Source organism: Anarrhichthys ocellatus, unplaced genomic scaffold, assembly GCF_004355925.1.
Source record: "Anarrhichthys ocellatus isolate YVR2014 unplaced genomic scaffold, GSC_Weel_1.0 scaffold12, whole genome shotgun sequence".
Lineage (NCBI taxonomy): Eukaryota > Metazoa > Chordata > Actinopteri > Perciformes > Anarhichadidae > Anarrhichthys > Anarrhichthys ocellatus.
The window spans coordinates 9032853-9055499 of NW_022280042.1; the positions used below are offsets into that span (position 1 = coordinate 9032853).

The 22647-nt window shown below is 43.9% G+C and overlaps 2 protein-coding genes across 7 annotated transcripts in view; one reads left to right on the forward strand and one right to left on the reverse strand.

Moving 5' to 3' along the window:
• Positions 1-18723, forward strand: part of LOC116386047 (collagen alpha-1(XVIII) chain-like) — a 29736-nt gene extending 11013 nt beyond the window's left edge. For 2 of the 5 annotated variants that reach the window (XM_031852010.1, XM_031852006.1), the window contains exons 2-43: positions 4442-4983; positions 6282-6362; positions 6440-6499; positions 7200-7275; positions 7806-7865; positions 9021-9160; positions 9248-9265; positions 9353-9559; positions 9642-9668; positions 9766-9828; positions 9930-10013; positions 10096-10146; positions 10224-10364; positions 10497-10547; positions 10625-10669; positions 10788-10838; positions 11147-11278; positions 11646-11711; positions 11791-11817; positions 11921-12019; positions 12113-12148; positions 12509-12592; positions 12752-12784; positions 12899-12934; positions 13019-13078; positions 13251-13328; positions 13539-13574; positions 13690-13743; positions 13865-13936; positions 14061-14126; positions 14252-14282; positions 14430-14483; positions 14575-14609; positions 14695-14820; positions 14904-15048; positions 15230-15294; positions 15424-15552; positions 15640-15672; positions 15756-16373; positions 16460-16657; positions 16838-16947; positions 17064-18723. In XM_031852010.1, coding sequence (XP_031707870.1) covers positions 4442-4983; positions 6282-6362; positions 6440-6499; positions 7200-7275; positions 7806-7865; positions 9021-9160; positions 9248-9265; positions 9353-9559; positions 9642-9668; positions 9766-9828; positions 9930-10013; positions 10096-10146; positions 10224-10364; positions 10497-10547; positions 10625-10669; positions 10788-10838; positions 11147-11278; positions 11646-11711; positions 11791-11817; positions 11921-12019; positions 12113-12148; positions 12509-12592; positions 12752-12784; positions 12899-12934; positions 13019-13078; positions 13251-13328; positions 13539-13574; positions 13690-13743; positions 13865-13936; positions 14061-14126; positions 14252-14282; positions 14430-14483; positions 14575-14609; positions 14695-14820; positions 14904-15048; positions 15230-15294; positions 15424-15552; positions 15640-15672; positions 15756-16373; positions 16460-16657; positions 16838-16947; positions 17064-17277 — 4334 coding nt within the window. In that variant the 3' untranslated portion in view covers positions 17278-18723. The remainder of the gene's footprint in view (positions 1-4441; positions 4984-6281; positions 6363-6439; positions 6500-7199; positions 7276-7805; positions 7866-9020; positions 9161-9247; positions 9266-9352; positions 9560-9641; positions 9669-9765; positions 9829-9929; positions 10014-10095; positions 10147-10223; positions 10365-10496; positions 10548-10624; positions 10670-10787; positions 10839-11146; positions 11279-11645; positions 11712-11790; positions 11818-11920; positions 12020-12112; positions 12149-12508; positions 12593-12751; positions 12785-12898; positions 12935-13018; positions 13079-13250; positions 13329-13538; positions 13575-13689; positions 13744-13864; positions 13937-14060; positions 14127-14251; positions 14283-14429; positions 14484-14574; positions 14610-14694; positions 14821-14903; positions 15049-15229; positions 15295-15423; positions 15553-15639; positions 15673-15755; positions 16374-16459; positions 16658-16837; positions 16948-17063) is intronic. The other 3 variants (XM_031852007.1, XM_031852008.1, XM_031852009.1) reach the window with 3 other exon arrangements.
• LOC116386049 (PI-PLC X domain-containing protein 1) lies at positions 17090-21613 on the reverse strand. Of its 2 annotated transcripts, none has more exons than XM_031852013.1 (7): positions 21361-21613; positions 21119-21255; positions 20521-20643; positions 20263-20418; positions 19943-20055; positions 19745-19815; positions 17090-19476 (listed from the first exon to the last, which is right to left on the reverse strand). In XM_031852013.1, exons 1-7 carry the CDS (start codon positions 21446-21448, stop codon positions 19199-19201), a joined length of 966 nt encoding a protein of 321 aa, XP_031707873.1. In that variant the 5' UTR covers positions 21449-21613; the 3' UTR covers positions 17090-19198. The 2 variants fall into 2 exon arrangements, with proteins under 2 accessions (XP_031707873.1, XP_031707871.1); XM_031852011.1 differs by having other exon boundaries at positions 17091-19476; positions 20521-20646; positions 21361-21612.
• Positions 21614-22647: the final 1034 nt, after the last annotated feature.

A 22647-nucleotide genomic window follows, 5' to 3' on the forward strand; every position in this document is an offset into this window, starting at 1 on the left:
ACATAAACAGAAGCCTTTCCCCTGAAACCCTTAAGACAGGAAATGCTCCAGTGGCACATGTCCAGTCTTTCGGTGGCGCCATAAATTGTGCCTCATAGACTTCATTAACTTTAAAAAACATCTTTGTCATGTGTTTTCCCCACAGGAACGTTTAATGTAAATATTCTGGGTTCAAGTGGCAGATAGTTTTGTAATTTTCCACAAGCAGGGTTCTTGTTTGGATAACCTTTGAAGTCGGACATAAACCGTGCTGTTAAACACAGATACGTGTGTTAAGTGTTTTACTCCTGCATCTACAGTCCTTTATGTGGGGGAGAATTTAGTTATTCTCTGAATTACAATTGACTGTAACAGCAGTGACTTCTTTCACTTGGTTTTTGACATTATGTTTTATCAGGGATACAAGACAGATGTATTAGTCTTTATGCTCTATTCTCTTGGTTTGTGGTTTCCTACATGCAGCAGTCTGGTCGAACAATAATCATTCCATTGCTCCTGTCACATCCTACTCCTGCATGCCAGTCCCGGGTTATCTACTTCATCATATTTCTGATCAGCTGGCGAGGAGTTCTGTGTGGATTTAGGGGCGAATGCTGTCGCGTCTCCTAGAGTCACAGAGAGGGAAACAATTGGGCCATCTGTGGTGTGGAGGATGGCATTCATGATAGCGGCTGTGGGTGGGAAAACGGTCTGCACCAGAGGAAAGAGTGTGACGATTGTGTGCTCGGTTTGGGAGACAGGGCAACGGCGTCGTGGAAAATAACAAGAGAGAGCCTTGTGACTGGGATGAGACTCGGTGGCGTCTCTGCCAGAGGTCAGAGGGCACGGCCAGTCGCCTACGCTCTCAAACCAGTAACATTTGATGGGTGGTAACTAAGTGTTCGCTCGACCATTGGAAGATGAGCAGAGACAGAGTGGGACAAAGTGGGCCGGAGACTTTTATACAAGCGGGAATTACCCGCTCTATAAGAAAAGTGGTTCACAGTCAGTTCTTCAAAAACACTTCAATCGATTTAAACCGCACGTTGGGCCAATTTTCAATTATACAGCATTGATCGGAGTCCTTCCTGTTTGCCTGAAATTTGCAGTGTTCCAATTAGTGGAGAGCTGGTTGTTGCTCCTGCAGCCACAGCAACAAATGTGGAAAACGTACCAATTTTAACTACAAAAGTAAGTCTATTAGTCATGAGGACTCGGCTTGTAAGACTGTTGTAAAATGTCTTCTGTTGCTGTAAAAGAGAAGTTTAGGCTTCGAGACTAAAAGCCTTTCAAGACTCAAAACAGCGGCATGAGAATATTTAAATTGCCTAGAAACCAGACTTTTTAAAATCTTAAGTAAAGCTCGATCTGAACTCCTCACCGATCCCCATCAGTCGGCTTTAATTCGCTCTCGGCTCTGTGTATTCAAACATGGATTAAGGTCCTCCTGTAGATGTCACAGCTGCCTCGCCTCCGTTTGAAGTGTTAACCGATGCCACTCTGCTGTTCACGTGTGTGAAGTCCAGTTGGTTCGGTTCCAAGAGGGTAGACCTGCAGCTGTGGGTGTTAATGGTCGAATCCACCAGTTTAACCGGCATGTTTGTTGTCTGAAAGAGACACTGAGGTGTTTAGATCGAGAAGCAGTGAACTGAATAAATATCTCAGATTCCTCGTAGTGTAATTAAATTATCTTTCTACTGCAGTGCTTACTTTTCCAAATAAGGACTGCAGCTTTCAGATGGAGGTAGAAGTAAAACGCTCTGTGAGGGATGATTTGATAATGGAGTAATGTTCTTTAACCTTTTGCATGCAATGTTTTTGTGTAATTATAGACGAGGAATGAGAGGGTTTTCATTTTGTACATTCGGTCATTTTACTTTGCAATGTGCCTTGAAGTCCGACTCCAAAAACACCAATACTGCAGCAGTGATACCGATAGCAATCCAGTACTTTTTCTGTTGTTATTAAGCAAGTTATCTGACACGTGTGTTGTATTGTGAGATGGTATGCACCTAAATCATAAAAATGTGTGTCTATCCAGTCTGCTCTCAGCTTTGTTTTATTGCTGTCTGGATGGAATTATATTTCATCAGGTTTGTTTCACGGAGTTTGATCAGATTTTCAGATACATTTAAGTTAGTTTGGGCTAATTAAAAGAGATGCAAAGTCTGGTCTACTGCAGATTTAAAAATGATTATTTGAGCCTCTTCTCTTTGTTTCTTGGCCTCCAGGGAAGCTGTTTCTCTTCCCCCTGAGGAGGCACTTTACACTCCTAAACTTCTGGAGGAGCCTGTTTTAACCGACATGTTGTGTGCAGGCTTTTGGGACGGATTCGGTCTATGCTTCCTCGTAGAATCCCTCGTGGTCCACTTTCCCATGGACATCTGACATGCATTTCCTCTCCATCTGTCTGTCTGAGCCTCTCTTCACTGGCAGCATCTTTTATTTCTTCACACGGTGAAACTCTGGGGTTACATGTTGTAACAAAACAGACATGGCACTTAAGTAACAGAATACATGAGGTCATGTTTTATGCATGTTGCTCCTCCACACAAAGGGCCCTGTTAGCATGAAGAAGCTAGCAGACAGAAGCAGGGTTAACTGTGTCAGAGGCAAAGCTCACATGTTTGGGTGTCACTGACTTGAAGTTTAATGGTATTTAACACACACACATTACTCCAATATAAAATATGTTCTGTGGCATTAACTGCTGAACTAAATGGAATATTATTTATGGGTCTAAATGGTTGAAATTATCCAGAAAAATAGCCTGAAAAGCATAAATCGTTCCTTGTTAGTCATATTGCTTGTGTTGCATTTTGGTTCCCAGGAAAGATGTAAATACATTCAGAGCCTGAGACTGAGATTGCAACTCTGATACGGAAATTAGAAAAGTGTGTAGCTGGCATGACGGAATAGTTTGCAGACATTGTTCTTGTTCATGGGAGCCATAACTGGCCTGTTTAATGGGAGAGCTGCGGTTGGACTGGACAGTTCCAGATGTGAGAGTGTACGTATGAAGTGTGAAGTGAAACAGGATATTAAGTTACAATGCTGCTGCAGATGAGGAAGTTTCCTTCTTGAGATTAAAAAATATATATTCTACATAATTTGACCACCTGATTTTATGCAACAGCTGCAGCAGCTGTGTCACTGAGATGGACCAATAGCAGGTGCCCTCAGTGGGAAGTTGACCACCCAGCGTGTCCTCCAATTGGATGAAATCCCACATAATCCCGGTTTAGCTCGACACCACATAACACCGCTATTCATGCAACACGTGTTTGTGAGAACAAGTGTTCAGGATTTTAAGTGGGCGAGTGCAGATGTGCAGTTATGAGATGTGGAGTGTTGGTCGGAATAATGTGACTTTACTCTCAGCAAGTTTAAAGGTGTGCAAAAACAGAAACAGCCAAAACGCTTTATCCTGTCGACACCAATTAGAAACTTTTAAAGCAAATGTAAGAGTGAAATTAGAAGAACGTGATGTTTCTTTTTCTATTTTTTTGTCTCACTTTTAGGCTGAAACAGGAAATTAAGCTGCAACAGTTTTTCAAAATCAATGAAGTTAAGTTAAGCTTCTAATTCTCATTTTCTGCCAAGTTTAGCCACATAATCTGTGCGTCCTGTGTTTCATGCATGACTGAAAGTGTCCCCCGACATTATGATTTTCTCATTTTGCAGGCAGCTGGTCTTTGTCAGAGATACAGCTTCCTCTACGTTCTTTGACTGAACGCTAAACTTAGCTGCATGTAATACTTTCACATCATTATTAAACCTTGGGAAACCCCCACGACCTCTGACCCCCGTGACCCCTTTTAATGCACACATTGTACTTTTTTTGGTCGTCTCCTCTCATGAATATGTGATGACAGGCCGTCCTCAAGAGAAGTGTCCGCCGTCCAAAATGCTTTCCTCCCCTGTGATGCTGATTTATCTGTTGGTCTCTTGGGCTGTTTGAATCTATGGGAACTGAAACATCAGCAGTTTCTTTCCATTAATTCTCACTGTGGCATAAAAGTAGAAAGTTCAATCCAGCATTAGTTAAACCATCTAGTCAGTCAAGCCAGTGCACAGCGACCACTGATCTGTGGTTTGCAGTTTAACCGAAAGAGTTGATGGGTTTGTTGCTCCAGAGGAGCTCGTCCTGGATCAGTTGAGTCGGTGACTCATTTAAAGCCGTTTCCTAACGTGTTGCACTTCCTGCAGTGAAAGTTTTAACACATCCTAACCTGTATTGTGTCACAAAGATCCCTAAAGCAGGAGAAACGTCTTTAAAAGACGTATTATATCTCCTGGAATCCTACAATGTCTTCACATAGATGTTTGTCATCAAAATGTGATTTTGTTCATTCAGGCTCAGTTAAAGGACTGCATTTGAAGGCAGTTCTTGTCTAACTTTTTTCAAAGTATGTCTTTCGACTTTCTGCTACTTAATTTCCTGTCTCTTTGCTTCCTGCAGAGGAGAGCGGCATCTCTTTGCTCCAGCTAATCGGAGACCCTCCACCAGATGAGATCACCAAGGCATACGGGCCGAGGGGGGAGATCGCCTACGTCTTCACCTCAGCGGCGGTGTCGGGCCAGCCGGCTCTGACCCACGTCCCCAACCCTTTCCACCGCCACTTCTCCCTCCTCTTCCACATCAAGCCCTCCACTCCCTCCGCCTCCGTGCTCTTCTCCATCACCGACGGGCCACAGAGGATCATGTACATCGCCGTCAAGCTCAGTGCGGTGCAGTCCGGCCGTCAGAGGGTGCAGTTCTTCTACACCGAGCCCGACTCCGAGGCTTCGTACGAGGCCGCCAGCTTTGACGTGCCGAGCCTGGTGGACACCTGGAGCCGCTTCTCGCTGTCTGTCTTTGAGGAGCAGGTGACTTTCTACCAGGACTGCGACTCTGAGCCACAGGTGGTGAAATTTGAGCGTTCGCCGGATCCCATGGAGCTCGACGGCGGGGCGGGGATCTTTGTGGGTCAGGCAGGAGGAGCCGACGATGACAAGTTCCAGGTAATATATTGAATCCCAAATGAAGGTACAAACGAGAGGATTTGTGTCACACATTTATGGTATGAGCTGATGAGGTTACACCCGTTGGGTCTTCCAAATTTGGACAAAAGACAGCTGCACAATCATTTAACTTAAAATAAAGAACAGGAACATATTCAACTCTGAAAACAAGGAAAAATAACATACTTTTCTATAAAGTAGATGCACAACATTAGAGTACATTATATAGCTGAAGCAACAAATATTTGTAACAAAATGATCACTTTTACAGACTATAAAATCTACACTTTAGCATTTGGAGAAGTCTCATCTTCTGACTATAAACTCCAGGGTACCAGCAGAGGAAATGCTCAAGTGCTGAAGAGATGTTTGCTCATCACATTCGTGACAGAAATGAATGAAAAACCAGCCATGAATCCTCCAAATGTCACCCACGGGAGCTGGAGAAGTCAGAGTAATTCACTGTGTGCTAAAAGAGCAGGTGTGTGAGGGTGTTTGTATGTGGAAGTGTGACCTCTTCGTCGGGTCAGATCCCTCTTTAATATCTCCCTGTGGCTCCTCATAGCAGGTCTGGGGCGCACCAGGCAACAGGCAGACTTAACCCTGCTCCTTCTTGTAAATCTGTTACTTGACCCCTCTCACCTTTTTGGCCTCTGACCTCTCAGCTGCACCCAGTCAGTGACCCAGCTGACGGTCACATGGCCTTTGAAGTGGAGATGAAATTGATATGTCCAAACTGCATCTTTGCAGCAACCTTTGCATCTCTGGGCCAAAATCAATGCATCCATCCATCCATCCATTCTCCTCCGCTTATCCGGGGTCGGGTCACGGTGGCAACAGGTCAAGCAGGCTGACCCAGACCTCCCTCTCACCGGCAACATGTTCCAGCTCATTCTGGGGGATCCCGAGGCGTTCCCAGGCCAGCTGGGCGATGTAATCCCTCCAGCGTGTTCTGGGTCTTCCCCGGGGTCTCTTCCCAGTTGGACGTGCCTGAAAAACCTCCAGTGGGAGGCGTCCAGGCAATCAATCAAAATCAATGCAAAAAAAATGCATTTTAAGAAGACAAACCGGTCTCTAGGGCAGGATGCTGTCACGTGACATAAAGTCAACCGTGACTCCAAAAGTCTGCGTCGTGTTAAAGAGCCAGAATAAGACCGTGTTTAAAGCAGCTGACACATTATTCTGCTCTGAGTCATTTCTCATTTTTTCTTTCCATCACTTTGGAGATTTCAGAGGAAGCTAATGTCATGACCAATCACAAACAATGTGAGTGTGTGTGTGTGTGTGTGTGTTTTCAGGGGGAGATTGCAGATCTGAAGGTGGTGGGAAACCATCGGGCCGCTGAGCGTTTGTGTGACGATGAGGACGACTCTGACACTGTGAGTATTTCGGTTTTTTTGAATATTTCATTGAAACTGCTTTTGTGTGAAACATCTTTTCTCTCTCTGTCTCGTAGGCCTCTGGAGACTTTGGCAGCGGTGAAGGAGACCGGAGACAGACGGGACACTCGGTGAAGGTTTGTCTTTTCATTTCTTTCACTATTTAAAATGAAAGTGCATGAATGAATATCGAAGTTAGCATGTTGCGGTGTTACAGCAGCACAGTGGAAAGCTAAATTATCTTTGTTTAAATCTAATTAACTGGTTGATGTGCTGTTGAGGAAAGTTGCAAATGTTTGCAGCTTTTGTCACAGATTAAAAACACCATAAACTTTCTAATAATCCACGAAACTTGCATAACATGAGATTTACGTCCATTAATATATCGCCCCAGTGCATGCTGGGAGGATTTCTAACACAACTACCTCATGTAATTATAATCACATGATCAGCACTTGTTTCAAAATAAGAGCGCTCTGTTATTCCAGATAACCTGCATCAACAAATCAATCATCAAACTGTGCTCCAAGAACCAGTGATGAGGATTATTTTAGCCTGGTGCGAAATGTTTAAACACTGTAAAAGAATGTTGCATGCAACTTTTGTTTTGTGTTACTTGCAGAACTCGAGGTTCAGGGGAATTAAAACCACTTGCATTAAAAAGTTGTATGTGTGAAGACAGCGTTTGTGTTTTTAAATACTGTTTCAGATGGTGAACAAATATGTTTAATATAAAGCTATTTGTGGCTTCTGTTAAACTTCTGATAATGAGGCATTAAAGTTTGGGGATTTCTGCTGTTCGGCCATTTTAATTAAACTACTGCATTGTGTTTCCAGACCACACCTGCTTCCTTCCGGCCGGTACCTGAACCCCCTCTGATCTCCTCAGACAGAACCAGACTCAAAGAAACAGGTAAACGCTCGTCATCGCCATCAGTGGAATCGCTTATGACTGCAAATCTTCAGTGTGTGGCTGCCAAGTCGACCGTCATACTGCAGAAAAATGTGTAATGGAAGTTTTTAATCACACAGCAGCCACTGCCAACAAAGCATCCTTGTAGACTCACTGTGCTTTTATCCATAAATACGTGCAAAAGGTGCTTGTCTGGACCTGACAGTGAGGGGAGTTTTGCTGCAGGGTTTCAACGTGCTGGTGACACGTGAAACTCCGCAGCTCCCTCATGTGGATAGTTAAAGAAGTTTTGGTTTTACAACGTCACGTAAGTGCTGAAGAAGCTGCTTTTAAGGAGAAAAGGAAATTCACTTTTGGTTTTAAACTCTACTTTAGAAACCCGCATACGCAGATTAACACATGCTACAAGTTTCTTTGTCCTTCACCTCATTCAAAAACCTCAGACAGACGTTAACGAGGCAACACATTCTCCGCTCTACAAGCTTGCAGGCCCCGTGCAGCCGGTAAAGTTGTGTTTGTGTTGACTTTAGATGTCAGGCTTCAGCGGCCGGCGGCGGACAACAGCCGGCCCGGATCACCGGGCCCGAGAGGTGGGTCGCTGGGGGGGGGCAAACGAATCGAGTCGTGCAGATTAGGATTATGTCCTGATCAACATGTGGCCATCCTATCACAGCATAGAATGAGCAGTGTGTCTCCAGCTGCTGGGGTTTCTCGTGTGTGTGGAGCTGTGAGCATGTTGGTGGAGGTTGACATGTGGCTTCTTTACAATCTGTGGTTCATTCAACATATTCTGCAGTCAGAGTCTACAGTTTGTTCTGCTTAGGCACGACATCCACTGACATTACTGAGTCAAAGTCTGCTTTTAAGACCCTCATTATTGCAGATATTGTGCTTACATGTTGCTCATTCCTAAATGAATGTGTGATTTTTGACAAATTATCACATCAAACACGCCGCTGGTCACAAAGCATCGGATATTGGATCCAACAAAGCATTACCATATATGTAAAGGAAATATTACAGATGAACACTACCGATCAATAATTCATAGAATAAATCATCATTATTCAATCAGGTAATGTATCCACAACCTTTGCATTAAACTATCTTTATGAAGCATCGGAATCTACAAGAATACATAATAGATATTTATTTATAAATAAATATAGATATAGATGTGCAAATGTTCTTGGTATTAATAGAATAGTCAAAAGGGAGGATTATGAGTTGTGCAGTAGTGCCCTCTGGCTTCACAGCTTCCACTGAGCTAACTGTGTCCACTAGGTGGCGCCAGACTACTGAGAGAGAGAAACCCGTCAACTGTCACAACCACAATGCAAACACATCTTCTCCATCACACTTTCTTTCATTTCACACTTGTTTTTTTTGCATTGTAATAATTGATATTTGACTCTTTATTCTTTCATGTGAATATGTGCTTTTGCATTTTGGTGGTGGTAGTGAGGAGGTTCATTGTTTGACCTGATTTGTGCTCAGTCGGATTAAAAATGATCCTTAATATTAGAGACATATCCCTACACATGGTAGTACATGTGACCGTAGTCAAGTTGTCATCCACAAAGTTCCAGTTCTAATCAACACATTTCCTGTGGCATCCAGTAATTCATAATGCTTTCAGTGCATAACATGTGGCGTCCGTGTGTGTGTTTGCTTTTCTTTCGAGCGTGCGTTCTCTCTGCACGATGTATTGAAGTTCTTCCTGACTTTCCTAACGCGTCCTTCAGGTCCCGGCGGTGCAAAAGGTGAGAAAGGAGACAGTGGAGATAAAGGGTTATCGGGGGACACGGGCCCCGCAGGGCCGAAGGGAGAGTCCGGCTCTGGCTCCTCCGGTTCCTCCTCTCAGGGTGGAGAAGGAGGCCAGAAGGTAGAAACATCACTCTGTGTGCATGAAATGTCAAATCGGCTGCAAATCACACACAACTTAACATTTGTCTGTTTTTCTTTATTTCAGGGAGAAAAAGGTGCAAAGGTACGTTAGCGCTGTTCACACTGAGGGACGCAACGTTTTCATTAGCGAACATTTTTCTCTGAAAGTCCTGTTTTCCTTCCTCACCAGGGTAATTCAGGCTTCGGATACTCCGGCAATAAAGGAGACCGCGGGGCTCAGGGGCCTGCTGGGCTCCCTGGTCCTCCCGGGCCTGCAGCTGAGGTGGTTCGACTCGGGGATGGCTCTGTTGTGCAGCAGGTGTCTGGACCCTCCGGACCTCCTGGACCACCGGGGTCAGGCGGGGCTGCAGGACCCGCAGGAGATGATGGAGAACCTGTTAGTACAGACAGTCTTGTTTGTCACAAATGTAATGTTTTAATATATTAATGTCACTCACTGACTGTTGCTTCTCCTTTAGGGTGATCCAGGAGAAGATGGGAAAGCTGTAAGCGTCTTTGTTTTTATTGCACAGATTTAGTTATGGACTTCTCTAGATAATTCAAACATTAGTGTAATTCTGTTGTTTTTGTTCCTGTTCCCAGGGTCCCGCTGGGCCACCAGGTTTACCAGGAAGTCCCGGAACATCTGGCGCTAACGGACAGAAGGTTGTAGTGGGATAAGATGGATGCATTGTGTTGATCCTCGCACAGTTATTACATTATAGAAAAACAGGTTTATTTAGCGTAATAATGTGTGATGTTTCCAGGGTGAGCCTGGAGAGGGTCAGCCAGGACCCAGAGGCCCCCCCGGTCTACCAGGACCTCCTGGACCTGGGACCGGTGACCGCCCAGTATGTCCACACTTCAAACACCCTCTTCATTCACTTTTTATAGTTTCAAGACTTTTCACTGTATTTTACTTTGTGTTGATAGACGTTCTTCGACATGGAGGGCTCAGGATTCGCAGATGTGGACAAAATCCCGGTGTGTTGATGATCGTTCAGACTAAACATGATTTTGAGTTTTTTGCACAACGTATTGACTGTTTGATTTGTTATCAGGGTGCCCTTGGTGCTCCGGGCCCCCCAGGGCCTCCTGGCCCTCCTGGCGTTTCAGTGGCACTGGGACCCAACGGCCCAGTCGCTTTCGGACCCCCTGGACCCCCTGGACCACCTGGACAGGATGGAGTCCCTGGTCTACCAGTGAGTTTGCTGATTTTTCAGACATGTCAAACTGTTTTAATACATCACTTTGAGTTTTGTAAAACTTGTGATGCCCTTTCTCACTATTTAGTGATAATAACTAGTAATAATATTGATTGTGTGCTTTTACAGGGTCCTCCTGGTCCTCCTGGTAGAATAGGTCAACCAGGATCCGGAGAGAAGGTGAGAAAAGCACCGATTGATGTCAACTGCTGAATATTTTCATTTTGTTTTTCATCACAAACATCTTCCCCCTCCAGGGTGACGGCGGTGAGCTTGGTCTTCCAGGAGCATCAGGAGAAAAGGTGAGTTTAGACTTCAAAGTTAAATCTTAATGTTTGTTCTTGAACTTGAAATGAAAATGCAGAATTTGTGGCGGGTGCATCCAGATAGATTCTGTCCTCCATGTTTGTTGCCTCGCAGGATTCCAACTTTTTCACCGGCCTGTTTTCTTACTTTGCTCCATCCTCTACGGTGTGTAATGGGTCGCAGGTACTGGGGGGGTCTCTGCTTTGGTGGTTTCCATCCTCTCAAGCTTTTATCAGCTTCCATTTCACCTCTTAACATACGTCGCCATGAGTGAGTCCTCTTTCCTTCTGAAACTTCCTCAACCTAGTACGAGGCGCTTACTTTCTCTCTCCTGAGTGTGATATCTTACTGCGTCTGTTTTTTGTTGGGACCGTCTCTGCACACGTCTCTTGCATGTCCTCTTTTTCCTCACTTACATTAAAAGTCTCTTAAACTGCTGATAGCAGGAGTCACACTGTCCTTCCTCACCTCAGGGTGCTCAGGGGGACCTAGGACTGCCAGGTGCCTCTGGGCAGTCTGGGCTGGCAGGGCTTCCAGGTCCCATGGGACCAGTTGGACCTGCAGGACCCCCTGGCCCACCAGGGCCACCGAGCCGCTTTGGTCATGTGAGTAGAGGTGAAACACACACAGTTTTATGAGTGCTGCGTCATTCTTTTTATTTACATTTGAGCCATCAAACTTATATTTAAAGGCATTTCTACTACATCCACTTCTGGTGGTTTGGAAATGAGGCTCGTGAACTTGCACCCAGCTCCACAATGGTTGAGATTTATTAAACAGAGTGAGCCGTATGTGTGGCTTTATGATGCATATTTCTGCACAGTTTTAGTCCTGAATCCACACACAGAATATGTAACTGCTCTTGTCATAATTAATCCATACAAACGTATAGAAAGTAAGCCAGTACGAGAACGGAACCACGTACTAATACTAAGATTATACCGTATCATTACCTCTCCTCTCTCCTTACAGAGTAACCAGGATGAATACGAGATAAACAATGGCTTTCCCGGACTCGATGGCCCACCTGGACCTCAGGTACCCGATCACCTAAACGTTAAACCTCCTCTTTGCAGAAGACGCCCTGCCTCATGTTTCTCTGTGTTCTGTCTTCCAGGGTCCGTCTGGTATCGCAGGTCTACCTGTAAGTACTGCAGAGTCAATTATACAGCACAAATATAGCTGCTGTTGTTGTTATCAATGGAGGGATAGTATTGGTATTCATAATGTTTTATCATGATTTCCAGGGTAGGCCAGGTTTGCCAGGTAATCATGGAGACAAAGGAACAGAGGGACCAAGTGGAGCTCCTGGGATTCCAGGTATCGGCGGGTTCACAGGACAGCCGGTATGAGGCCAGATGAATTCTGGGAGTTGTTGTTTTTGTGAACAGTGTAACATAGTAGACATGATTGCACATATTGTGGTTTTATATTTTTAGGGTGCAAAGGGAGACGGTGGACAGAGAGGAGAGCCGGTGAGTCACGTGCAAAATATTTCAAACATGTGGATTGTTTGTATGCTAATATATTTGTTTAGCTGTCATCTCTTGGTCTGCATGCAATGAATATATATATATATATATATATATATAAATATAAATATATATATATATATATATATATATATATATATATATAAATAAAACCAATGGTGGAATGTCACCAAGTACATTACGTAGGTACAAACTTACGGTACTTGTACTTTACTTGAGTATTTCTAATTTATGCTCAGTTATACTTCTACTACACTACATCTCAGAGGTACATTTTCATCTTCTCACTGTATGTCGACGTCAATATGCTCTTCTTATGGATGATTTTTGTTTTTGTGGCAGGGTCTGCCAGGGAGAGATGGAGGGCTTCCTGGACCTCCAGGGCCTCCCGGTCCTCCAGGACAAGCCACCTACCAGACAAGCGATGTGAGTCAGAGGTCCATGACGTATGAAGAATGAACTTAACCCCCACATGAAAGCCTGCCATCACTTCATATTTGAGTTACTCATCTTCACTAACAGTCACTGCCTGCATAGCTGTTTGTTCACCTCCACACTAACTGACCTAACTTTGTCTTGCTGTAGTATAATGACGTTTATTGGAGCGAAGGGTTGCAGGTGAGTTGTTCCCTAACTGACTCACCAGAAAGCTAAACCAAACTAAAGTTGTTTTAACACATTGGCAGATTATTTGTTCTCCTTCTTCATGTCTTATCACTCTCTTTTCTTTAGGGAGGGAATGGTGTTCCTGGTCGAGCAGGATTCCCAGTAAGTATCGTTATCAATATCACACAGATTGGAAAATCAATGGCAAAATGGACTGAAGTCAGTGTATTATGTGTTTTTATTCAGGGACCCTCAGGACCAAAAGGAGACAAGGGAGACTCAGGTCCTCCAGGATATGCACCTAAAGTAAGATAATCTATATTTTATTTAGCATTTCATACTCTAAAATATGCTGAATGATTTTTTTTTTTATGCAGTAGTTCTTTTCAGAAAATTACCTTTTTTTGTTTTCCTTTTTGTGCGATCTATCTCATTTAGTTCCAGCGCCGGTTTGAGTTTAACATGTTGTTTTGTTCAGGGGGAGAAAGGAGAGCCTGGTCTCATCATGGGGCCTGATGGGAGACCTCAGTACATCGGGGGTCTGGCAGGACGGCCGGTAAAAACCTTTTATGAATGACCGGATATCGAGCTACGAGGATGCATTCACCACATGTCTGCATCACAGCGCAAATTACATGTCATGTTGCATCTATCTTTCTTTCTGTCCTGCTTGTTCTCTTTGAGATCCAGGAATTTAAGCATCTAATTAAGTGATTAATTGCCTGAAACGCCAGTTTTTACAGTGTGTTCATGTATTCATTTACAGGGCGATGGAGGACCCCCTGGCCCTGAGGGACCTACAGTGCGTGCCATATTTTTATTTACCACATTTTGAGTGTTTTGCTGATATGTCGTACAATAACTAACAGCATTGAATCAGTATAATAAACCTGTGCGGTTCTTTTCTTTTTCTCCAGGGTCCTTCTGGTTCTTCAGGACAGAAGGGAGAGATTGGGATACCAGGTAGACCTGTAAGTAGATTTCCTGCTACATTACCAGTAGGAGTCCACTGAGTCAGATATGTTTAATTTATACACATAGGGGCTTTAATCTTGTTCATATTTGATGTCAATATGTGTTTTTATATCACAGGGTCGACCGGGGCTGAACGGCGGCAGAGGCGAGAAGGGAGACTCGGGCACTGGATATGGATCAGGTTACGCTGTGAGTATCGCAGATTTGTCTTATTTAAAAGTCCACTGAGCTTGAATTTCAGTCTCATTCGCTTTTGAGCTTTTATCTTCAGGCCATCAGCACACAGTAATCAATATTTGTTGTTGTGTCCCAGGGTCCTCCAGGTCCACCGGGCCCCCCTGGACCTCCAGGACCTGCTGTTACCACAGACCTCATCGCAGTGAGGATTTATTTTATTTATGTCCAGTAAATAAAAGACTAAATGTTCATATATTAAAAGTAATAAGATGTAAAACCGCCCCAAATGTTGCTTCTTATGAACGATCGTCTTTGTTTTTATTTCAGCCATTTGAGGATCATTCCAGGCATCACCCAGGTAAACCCACTTCACAAAGGAATAGTTTGATGCTTATTGATGCCACTCTCACGTCTGTCTGTTCGATATAAAGCTTAGCTTAGCTTAGCATAAAGACTGGAAACAGCTAGCCTGTTAACACTTTGTTGCTGTTCCTCTTGTTTGTAGCTTTTAAAGGAGAGAAAGGTGATCGAGGACCACCAGGGACACTTGACATTACAGGTAGCGCCTCTTCGTCTGTGCTAATATGTGCAGGAAAAGCTGAAAATGTTTTTAGACAAATTCAAAGCGAGTCATTTTGTTTCTGATCCAGGTGCCGGATCAACCGCTGACATTTACACTTTAAGGGTAAGATTCCACTCTGAAGTCTGTGGTTAAATTATTAGCCTCAGTATGATTTTTATTGATATGTCTTGGATGTTTATGTGTCCAGAATGAGTTCAAAGGTGACCCAGGCTTACCGGGCTACAAAGGAGAGAAAGGAGAACCGGCTGGAGGATATTACGACCACCGCTACGGAGGGAATGGAGTCGGAGTCCCAGGAGTGCCTGGACCTCCGGTAAGATCCCACTGTCAAAAACATAAAGCTGTCTGCTCAAATAAGTCCAAATCTAAAACACTTTTCTGTCCTTGTTCCATCAGGGCCCAAGAGGCGAATCCATCATTGGTCCACCAGGCCCTCAGGGGCCACTTGGTCAACCAGGAAGAGGCTATGATGGACAACCTGGACCACCAGGGCCGCCCGGACCTCCGGGATCCTTACCTGGAGCACACAGGGGCACACAGAGTGAGTCATAATCATAAAGTCACTCAGATATTCACCATTAAAGGCCTTTACTCACTGGGGGCGTTTGTTTAGTTATAGTATCTATCCAAACCATGAATTGAAAGAAGTGTCACAACTATTGCAAAAGGTGATTTATTAAGGCCTTGAGTCTGATTTCCGTCCTCCTCTTTTTGAATGACAGCCATCAATATTCCTGGACCTCCGGGACCGCCTGGAGTGCCTGGACAACCTGGATACTCATCAGGGGTGAGAAAACTTGTTTTCTGCTTTATTTCCTTATTATCTAACAATATATCATGAAATACAAATAACACTGTCATCATAGCTGTAGGAGAAAAGCTCGGTTCACTTTTAAGAGGGGTTTTGCGTTTATAGGTGACGGTGTTGAGGTCTTATGACACCATGACAGCCACCGCTAGAAGACATCCTGAGGGCTCTCTGGTCTACGTCATAGAACAAACAGATCTCTACATACGGGTCCGAGATGGAGTTCGTCAAGTCCAGGTAATAAAATACCTTTTTAAATCAGCAGGAGAGACGTAAAAATACTTCCCATGTATATTTATGGAGTTGTTTTGTTTATTTTTTCAGCTCGGGAGCTACATTGCTTTGCCCAGTGAGGACGTGAGTGTCATTTTTCCTTTTTTCTCTTCTTCAGAACGTATAATGTGTCATGTTTTAATACATATGATGCTCTTTATCTTCAGGGTAATGAGGTAGCAGCCGTGGAGCCCCCACCAGTCGTCCCCTATTACCCAGACCACCACTCCAACACCGACACCATTGCACACGACTCCCAAAGGCCACCTGAGAGTCCGGGCCACGGCGACTCTGGGCATCAGTCGCACCCGGACCCGCATCACCCGGACCAGCGTCACCCGGACCAGCGTCACCCGGACCAGCGTCACCCGGACCCGCGTCACCCGGACCCGCGTCACCCGGACTCACGTCACCCGGACTCGCGTCACCCGGACCAGCATCACCCGGACCAGCATCACCCGGACCAGCATCAACCAGACCCCAGATACCCGTCAAACCCTGACCCCAGATACCCGTCAAACCCTGACCCCAGATATCCGACCCACTCTGATCCCCAACACCAACCTGACACACGATATCAGCCGGATCCACGGTTCCCAGCTCCAACAGATCCGAGGTTTCCAAGTTACTCCGACCGGATAAACCAACCAGACGGTAGGTTTTCTGTGAATACGGCCCAGGAACGTCCCGCCTACCCGGACACTCGTTACCCAGTCACTCCCCAACGAAGACCACCACCTCCTGTGCACGAGACTCCGGTCCACCATCACACCTCGGGTCCAGGGGTGAGAGATACCACTTTAAAAGCAGCACATATGAGGTTTTACTGTAAAATAGAATATTACAATTAAGCATAATGGTGTTCCCACAGCTCCACCTCATCGCCCTGAACAGCCCTCAGACCGGCTCCATGCGGAGCATCCGCGGTGCAGACTACATGTGCTTCACTCAGGCTCAGGCCATCGGGATGAAGGGGACTTTCCGGGCCTTCCTGTCCGCCAAACTCCAGGATCTGCACAGCATCGTCCGCAAGGCCGACAGGGACCGAATGCCAATAGTGAACCTGAAGGTGTTTATGCGACCATTTAAAGGAATAGTTTAAAGTGTATGTGAAGCTGCAACCAGCAGTTGGTTAGCTTAGCTTAGCACAAAATACTGTAAACGGGGGGAAACAGCTAGCCTGGGTCTGTCCAAAGGCAACAATATCTGCCTAAAAGTTGTTTTCCACAAATTTTCTCATCTTTGTCAGGACGAGGTTCTGTTTGACAACTGGGACGCTGTCTTCAATGACGGCAGAATGAAGGACAACGTGCCGATCTACTCCTTTGATGGCAAAGATGTTCTTAATGACAGCACATGGTGAGCCAAATGACCTATGAATGTATGACACAATCGTAAGAAAAATCACAAAAGTAAGCGTTAAAAAGTCCCTAAAACGTTCTAAATTCATGCTACTTCTTCTCTATTAATGCCAGGCCAGAGAAGATGGTGTGGCACGGGTCAACCGGCGCCGGGTTGGGCCACGTCGACAGCTTGTGCGAGATGTGGCGCGTGGGCAACCGGGCGGTAACCGGCATGGCGTCGTCGCTGCAGAGCGGCAGTCTGCTCCAGCAGAGCACCAGCAGCTGCTCCAGCTCCTACGTCGTGCTGTGCATCGAGAACAGCTACGTCAGCCACGCCAAGAGATAGACGCACACGCGCACACACACACGACACCGGATGAAGTCGTGCTTTTGTCCACACACACTTTTCTATCTATTGTAAATAAGTATTTTTTTCTTATGAATAAATAGTTTGTGTGTTAGCCCCTTGTAATGGTGCTAAACAGGATCATCCCACTTATTGAACCTAAGTTAAGCTCAGATGACACCCAGTAACACTCCGGCAGCCATATTTGTTGTCTGTGAATGGTTCATTCATTTGCTGTTTGTGACTTGTCAGCTAGCAGTCGCTATAACGTTGATATAAATATTCAAATTGGCGTGCTTAGTGCTAGCTAGTAAGGTGTTGAGATTTAGAGACAATGTCCTGATTACTCTGGGTAATTAACAGAACACACAGACTGATTTCATAGGGACTATTTTCTTTGTAGAAAGTAGTTCCAAAAACTGTTTACAGCGTGGTGAATGGATTTACAAAGTAACAGGTCACAGGTGCTGGATTCCCCCAGTTTGGGCCTCTCGTTTATGACCATTCCATTGAAGTCACAGAGCCAATGTGCATGTGTTTTTCCCCCAAAACATCTGAAAAAGGAATACGGAATATCTCCGTCAAGATTTGTCACACAACAGCAAACCCTCTCATTCTTGTCCATATGTCCAGAAAGTAAATTTATCTGAGAGAGGGATATACCACTGTGATCCTACGTAGAAGTTACGTCTGAACTACCACAATTAACACAGCACATTTACAACTCTAGCACCTTTTTATATACAGTATTTGTCGGTGCTGGAGTTGAAAATGGAGTAATTGAAATACTCTGAGTATCGGTGCAGTCATCAACACATTTCAGCATCCAGGAGCAACATAAACACTAGTTATTGTATATGAAATGTATGTTTTTTTTGAACTTCTTTTATTTTCCAACACTGATATCTGTAACCCATAACACCCGAGTAATCGCCTTTTTGTATTTTTGCAACTGTCTTACTTGGGAAGATTATTTCAAATCTTATTTTTCAGCAGTAAGAAATGGATATTTATTTTTTATAAACCGTGCTAGTACCGTTTCTAGTATAATGTGATGTGAATACTTTCACAAAGAATAACATTTCCAAATATATCCAGCAAATGTGCAAACCCTACACAAACATGTGTAATTGATAACGGTTTCCTCTGGTACAAAGTTTGTGCACATAGTCAACAGATTTATGTACAGATATCTGGATAGGATTCAGCCATAAATGTTTGTCTACGCACTGTTGCTTTTGATTTGTTCTGCAGTAAATGCACTGCAGCTAGCTTACGAACACTGTGGTGAAACAGATGTCCTCATTCATAGGTTTTAAAGTGGAGAATACAGTGACCTGTTCATGTGCCATAACCAATGCAGTAAGATTAGTATTATTTTCTGTTTTGTTTTCCTTGTGTGAGCAACATTGTGAATTCTCATTGAATAAACCTGTGTGGAAATTGTGAGTGTTTGTTCTTAGCTTGTAGCTATTCATCCAGTCCTTCTGCATCAACTCCACCTGGGTGAACAACTGAACAAAAGACGCACTATATCTTAACCTTTTATATTAACACAAAGGGAAATAAAAAGCATCATCTCTCTACAAAATAAATAAGCAGGTAAGCATCTTCCAAGAGAATATAATGAATGGATACACGAGGTAGAATTGTGGCGTCTTGTTCCTTTCCTTTCAGTCTAACGATGTGTTTTTGTGTGAAGGTGCCGGCTCTACTGTGGATCTGCCTTGAAAACATGACTCCTCTTGAGGAATGTGACGGCGCCACTAAAGCTCAGCAGTGACACAAGGATACGGTTAATGACTTTCATCATTTTGCATCCATTATTACAGTAAAAACTATTTCAAAAACGAGTCTGCTGCACCCACCGCCCAAGATGCGTCAAACTTTGACTTAAACTGTATATTTATGGTTAAAAAGTCTAATTAGGAGGGGGAGGAGCAGCAGCAGCGAGCGCGCCGGCTCCACTCAGCAGTTTGTAATTTAGTCCAATCACAAGCGAGCAGAACTGACTGACGGCCACAAAGTCGCAGCAGAGGATGTTGACCGCGTCCGCCTCCTGCCCCGGCCGCTGCTCGCCCGCCCAGAGAAGCAGCAGAGACAGAGCCTTCATCGTCATCTTCCTCATGCCCTGGAGCGGATGGAGGAGGACGTAAGGAGCGTCTTCTGTCAGGTTCAGACCGCTGACGTAGAAACCAGCTGGAAAACAAACAAGTAAAGAGCATCATGCATTGTTGTACATCTTGGACACCATTAAAGTACCATTTACATATTAATACACCAATATTAATGATCCAGTAAAATGGGCCATGTATGATGAATAGTTTTACTTTTGATATTTGAAGTACATTTTGTTGCTCATACTTATATATTTCTACTTCTACTGCAGGACTTTTACTTGTAAATGTTGTGTAATTTTGCTTTTATTTTGATAAGTCATTTGGATATTTCCTCCACCACTGCGTACCTGGTCTTCCTCTGTTCTTCTGGTCCTCCAGGTAGGCAATCACTTTCTTAGGATCTGGGCTGTCTGCATACCTGGAGTCAGTTTAACGTTGGAATTAGTTATTTGATTTACATCTCACAGTGACGAGAAGTCCACAGAAAAACGTGGTCGCAGACCTATTAGAGACACGACTTTAAAGCGCCCCAGTTGTGTATTTACCAGTAAGGTATTTCAGTCCACAGCTCATGGTGCTGCTGCACCATCTGCCGGTTCCCATAGGAAACAATGACCTGCTGACGTCTGGACCAACAGGAGCGCAGAGTGGGAATGTCCTGCATACAAACACATGTACACAGTAAGTTTTTACTATCTTTAAAACTGAAACCTAAATACATTCAATTCACAATGATATGAAACAGCAAACCCTCACATGTATGAAGCTGGATGCAGCAAATGTTTCATGTTGGCCTAATAAATAACCTTTTAATGATTATATTTATCATAAACATGATTCTCTGACTCTCTAGTGGCCCAGCTACCTGTGAGGTGCAGAGTTTCTTTCCGAACAGCGTGATGATGTACTCCGCAAGGTGGAAGTGATCTTCATCGATCAGCGATTCAAAATGCGAGCAGGAAACGATTACGATCTCTTTTGGATGAGCGTCCAACCAGGTAGCCAGTTCGTCCAGGGCCTCCTGCAGACACACAAACATATACAACACACATACGTATATGTGTTGCATTCCTTCCCAGTAATGTCTGGATTGTGTGTCAAACTTTAGACTGAGTGTGTGTACCTTCACAGTCATCAGTGTGTAGATGCCGTGGGCGAAGAACAATTTGTTGCCACCGGCTGGCTTCCTGGTGATCCGCAGGTCCAAGAAACGAACACCAAGCTCACACTGATCACTGAGGACGGACTGCTACACACACACACACACACACACACACACACACACACACACACAGGGAAGAAGAGAAAGAGGAGCTACTTTAGATAAGATTAGATTCCACAAAATATAGTTTAGCATCTAACCAGATAACGCAGTACTTCTACTTCACATTTCAGAGGCAAATACTGTGTATTCTTATATTTATACATATTATACATATTATATATATATATATATATATATATATATATATAGTAGTTAGAATTGGCCCTACCAGCCATAATATTAAAATGCAGTTTACATGTTAATATAAGTAGTAGTGATCAAATGATATCATGCATAGTAATCCCTGCTGCTAAATGAGTACGTTTAAGAGTACAATTTAGAAATGTTTGACACCACTTGAACGCACCACCAGAGGCCCGGTTGTCCCACTTCGAACCCTCTTGAAGACTAAATTGGGGCTCAATGACATTACAGTACAGTATGTGTGCTCCTCTACCTGTGTGGTAGCCCAGCGGGAGACACAGGGTCGAGTCCAGCAGGGAAACAGCCTGTCGATCGCTCTGAGGAGGCAGGGCTCTGATCTCAGGACGGGGGATGAGACATCCAGGCAGAAGGACATGCTGTCATGGCTCCCTGTGGTGAGAAAACATATGCCCAAAAGTACTCCTGTCCATATATTTTTGGTCGTTAGTGTACATACAGAAGATCATCAACATATCCCCGGTGTTTCTGTTTTACCGGGTATAGCCAGGTTCCACAGCGGGACGTCCAGCAGCTCCTCGGGCAGAAGGGACATCCAGTCCGGGTTCCGCTTTTCGTCTTCCATGTTCTTCACCGGAAATATTTAGCAGTTTTATTCCTTCTCTATTCAGCTAAATATTTACTGTTTTCATTGCGAAAGTCTAGCCTCTCTTCCTTGTTTTGTAATACGAAACCCGTTTGTTTACAAGCTTTTCCGGATGTCAAAGAAACATCTGTTAAACTAGCACTTCCTGCTACAACCTTCAAAATAAAACCGGAAATGGACCGCGGCGGAAGTTCGTTTTCGAAAAAATAAAATAATACAAAATATTTGTGTTCTTATTTTGCCAGCCTAAACTACTATTTCAATTCTAAATTATAGTTAGGCTTGGACCCAAGCTTCATATTAAGATACCTTTAATTTAAATACAGAAGTGAAATATGTTTATACATTTTTATAACACATTGATTTTAAGGTAAAATAAGTAGCTGTCATTTAGCACCACAATCTGGCGAGCAATGCAACAGATGGAGATGTTTTTTAAATCTTTCCTTTTTCCATTAAATCTTTAACTCGACAGGCAGCACACTAGCTCTGCCTCCTTCTAAATACAGCCCAATTAATGTCAAAACCCAAGGAAGACAAGGCTGTAAAATAAAAGCAAAGCTACATTTCATGCCATTACAGCTTTAAATTGCTGTTATTTACTTATACCTGACATTATAGATGACCTATAGTTTTGTTTGTCAGTTTACTGTAAAAAAAATCAAGTAGATAATGGAAGAATTGCAAATAGGAACATTTGATGAACTGCTTTCCTTGGAAAAGCATTTATCTCATTACCTAATCCTGACTATGTCCTGACTTTTCCTTTTCACAATCCTGTATTTCAATTCAGCAGTGTTTTTTTCTTCAGGCTGTGGTACATTGGGTTAATTTGGCAAATAGCTTAATGAGATGTTTACATGATCTGTACATGTCACAGTGCTTTCTGAGTAAGAGCTCGTGTTTCTTTTACTTAATTCTGAAGTGGCCCTTTTTCCAGAGTACAGGGGTACAAACAAACATGACCCATCAGAAAATGTAATTCTTCAAGAACTATTTAAATGTCAACTGCAGCACATACCGACACTCATTGGAGTCACACATGGACAGATTATTCCGTATTTTTCACTGCAGAAATTAGGCTGAGGACTAACACGTGGCTGCAGTTTAGCTCTGACGTGACCCGCTGTTTCTTTGAACCATTAAAACAAACAAAGACGTCATGTACATTTAGAAAC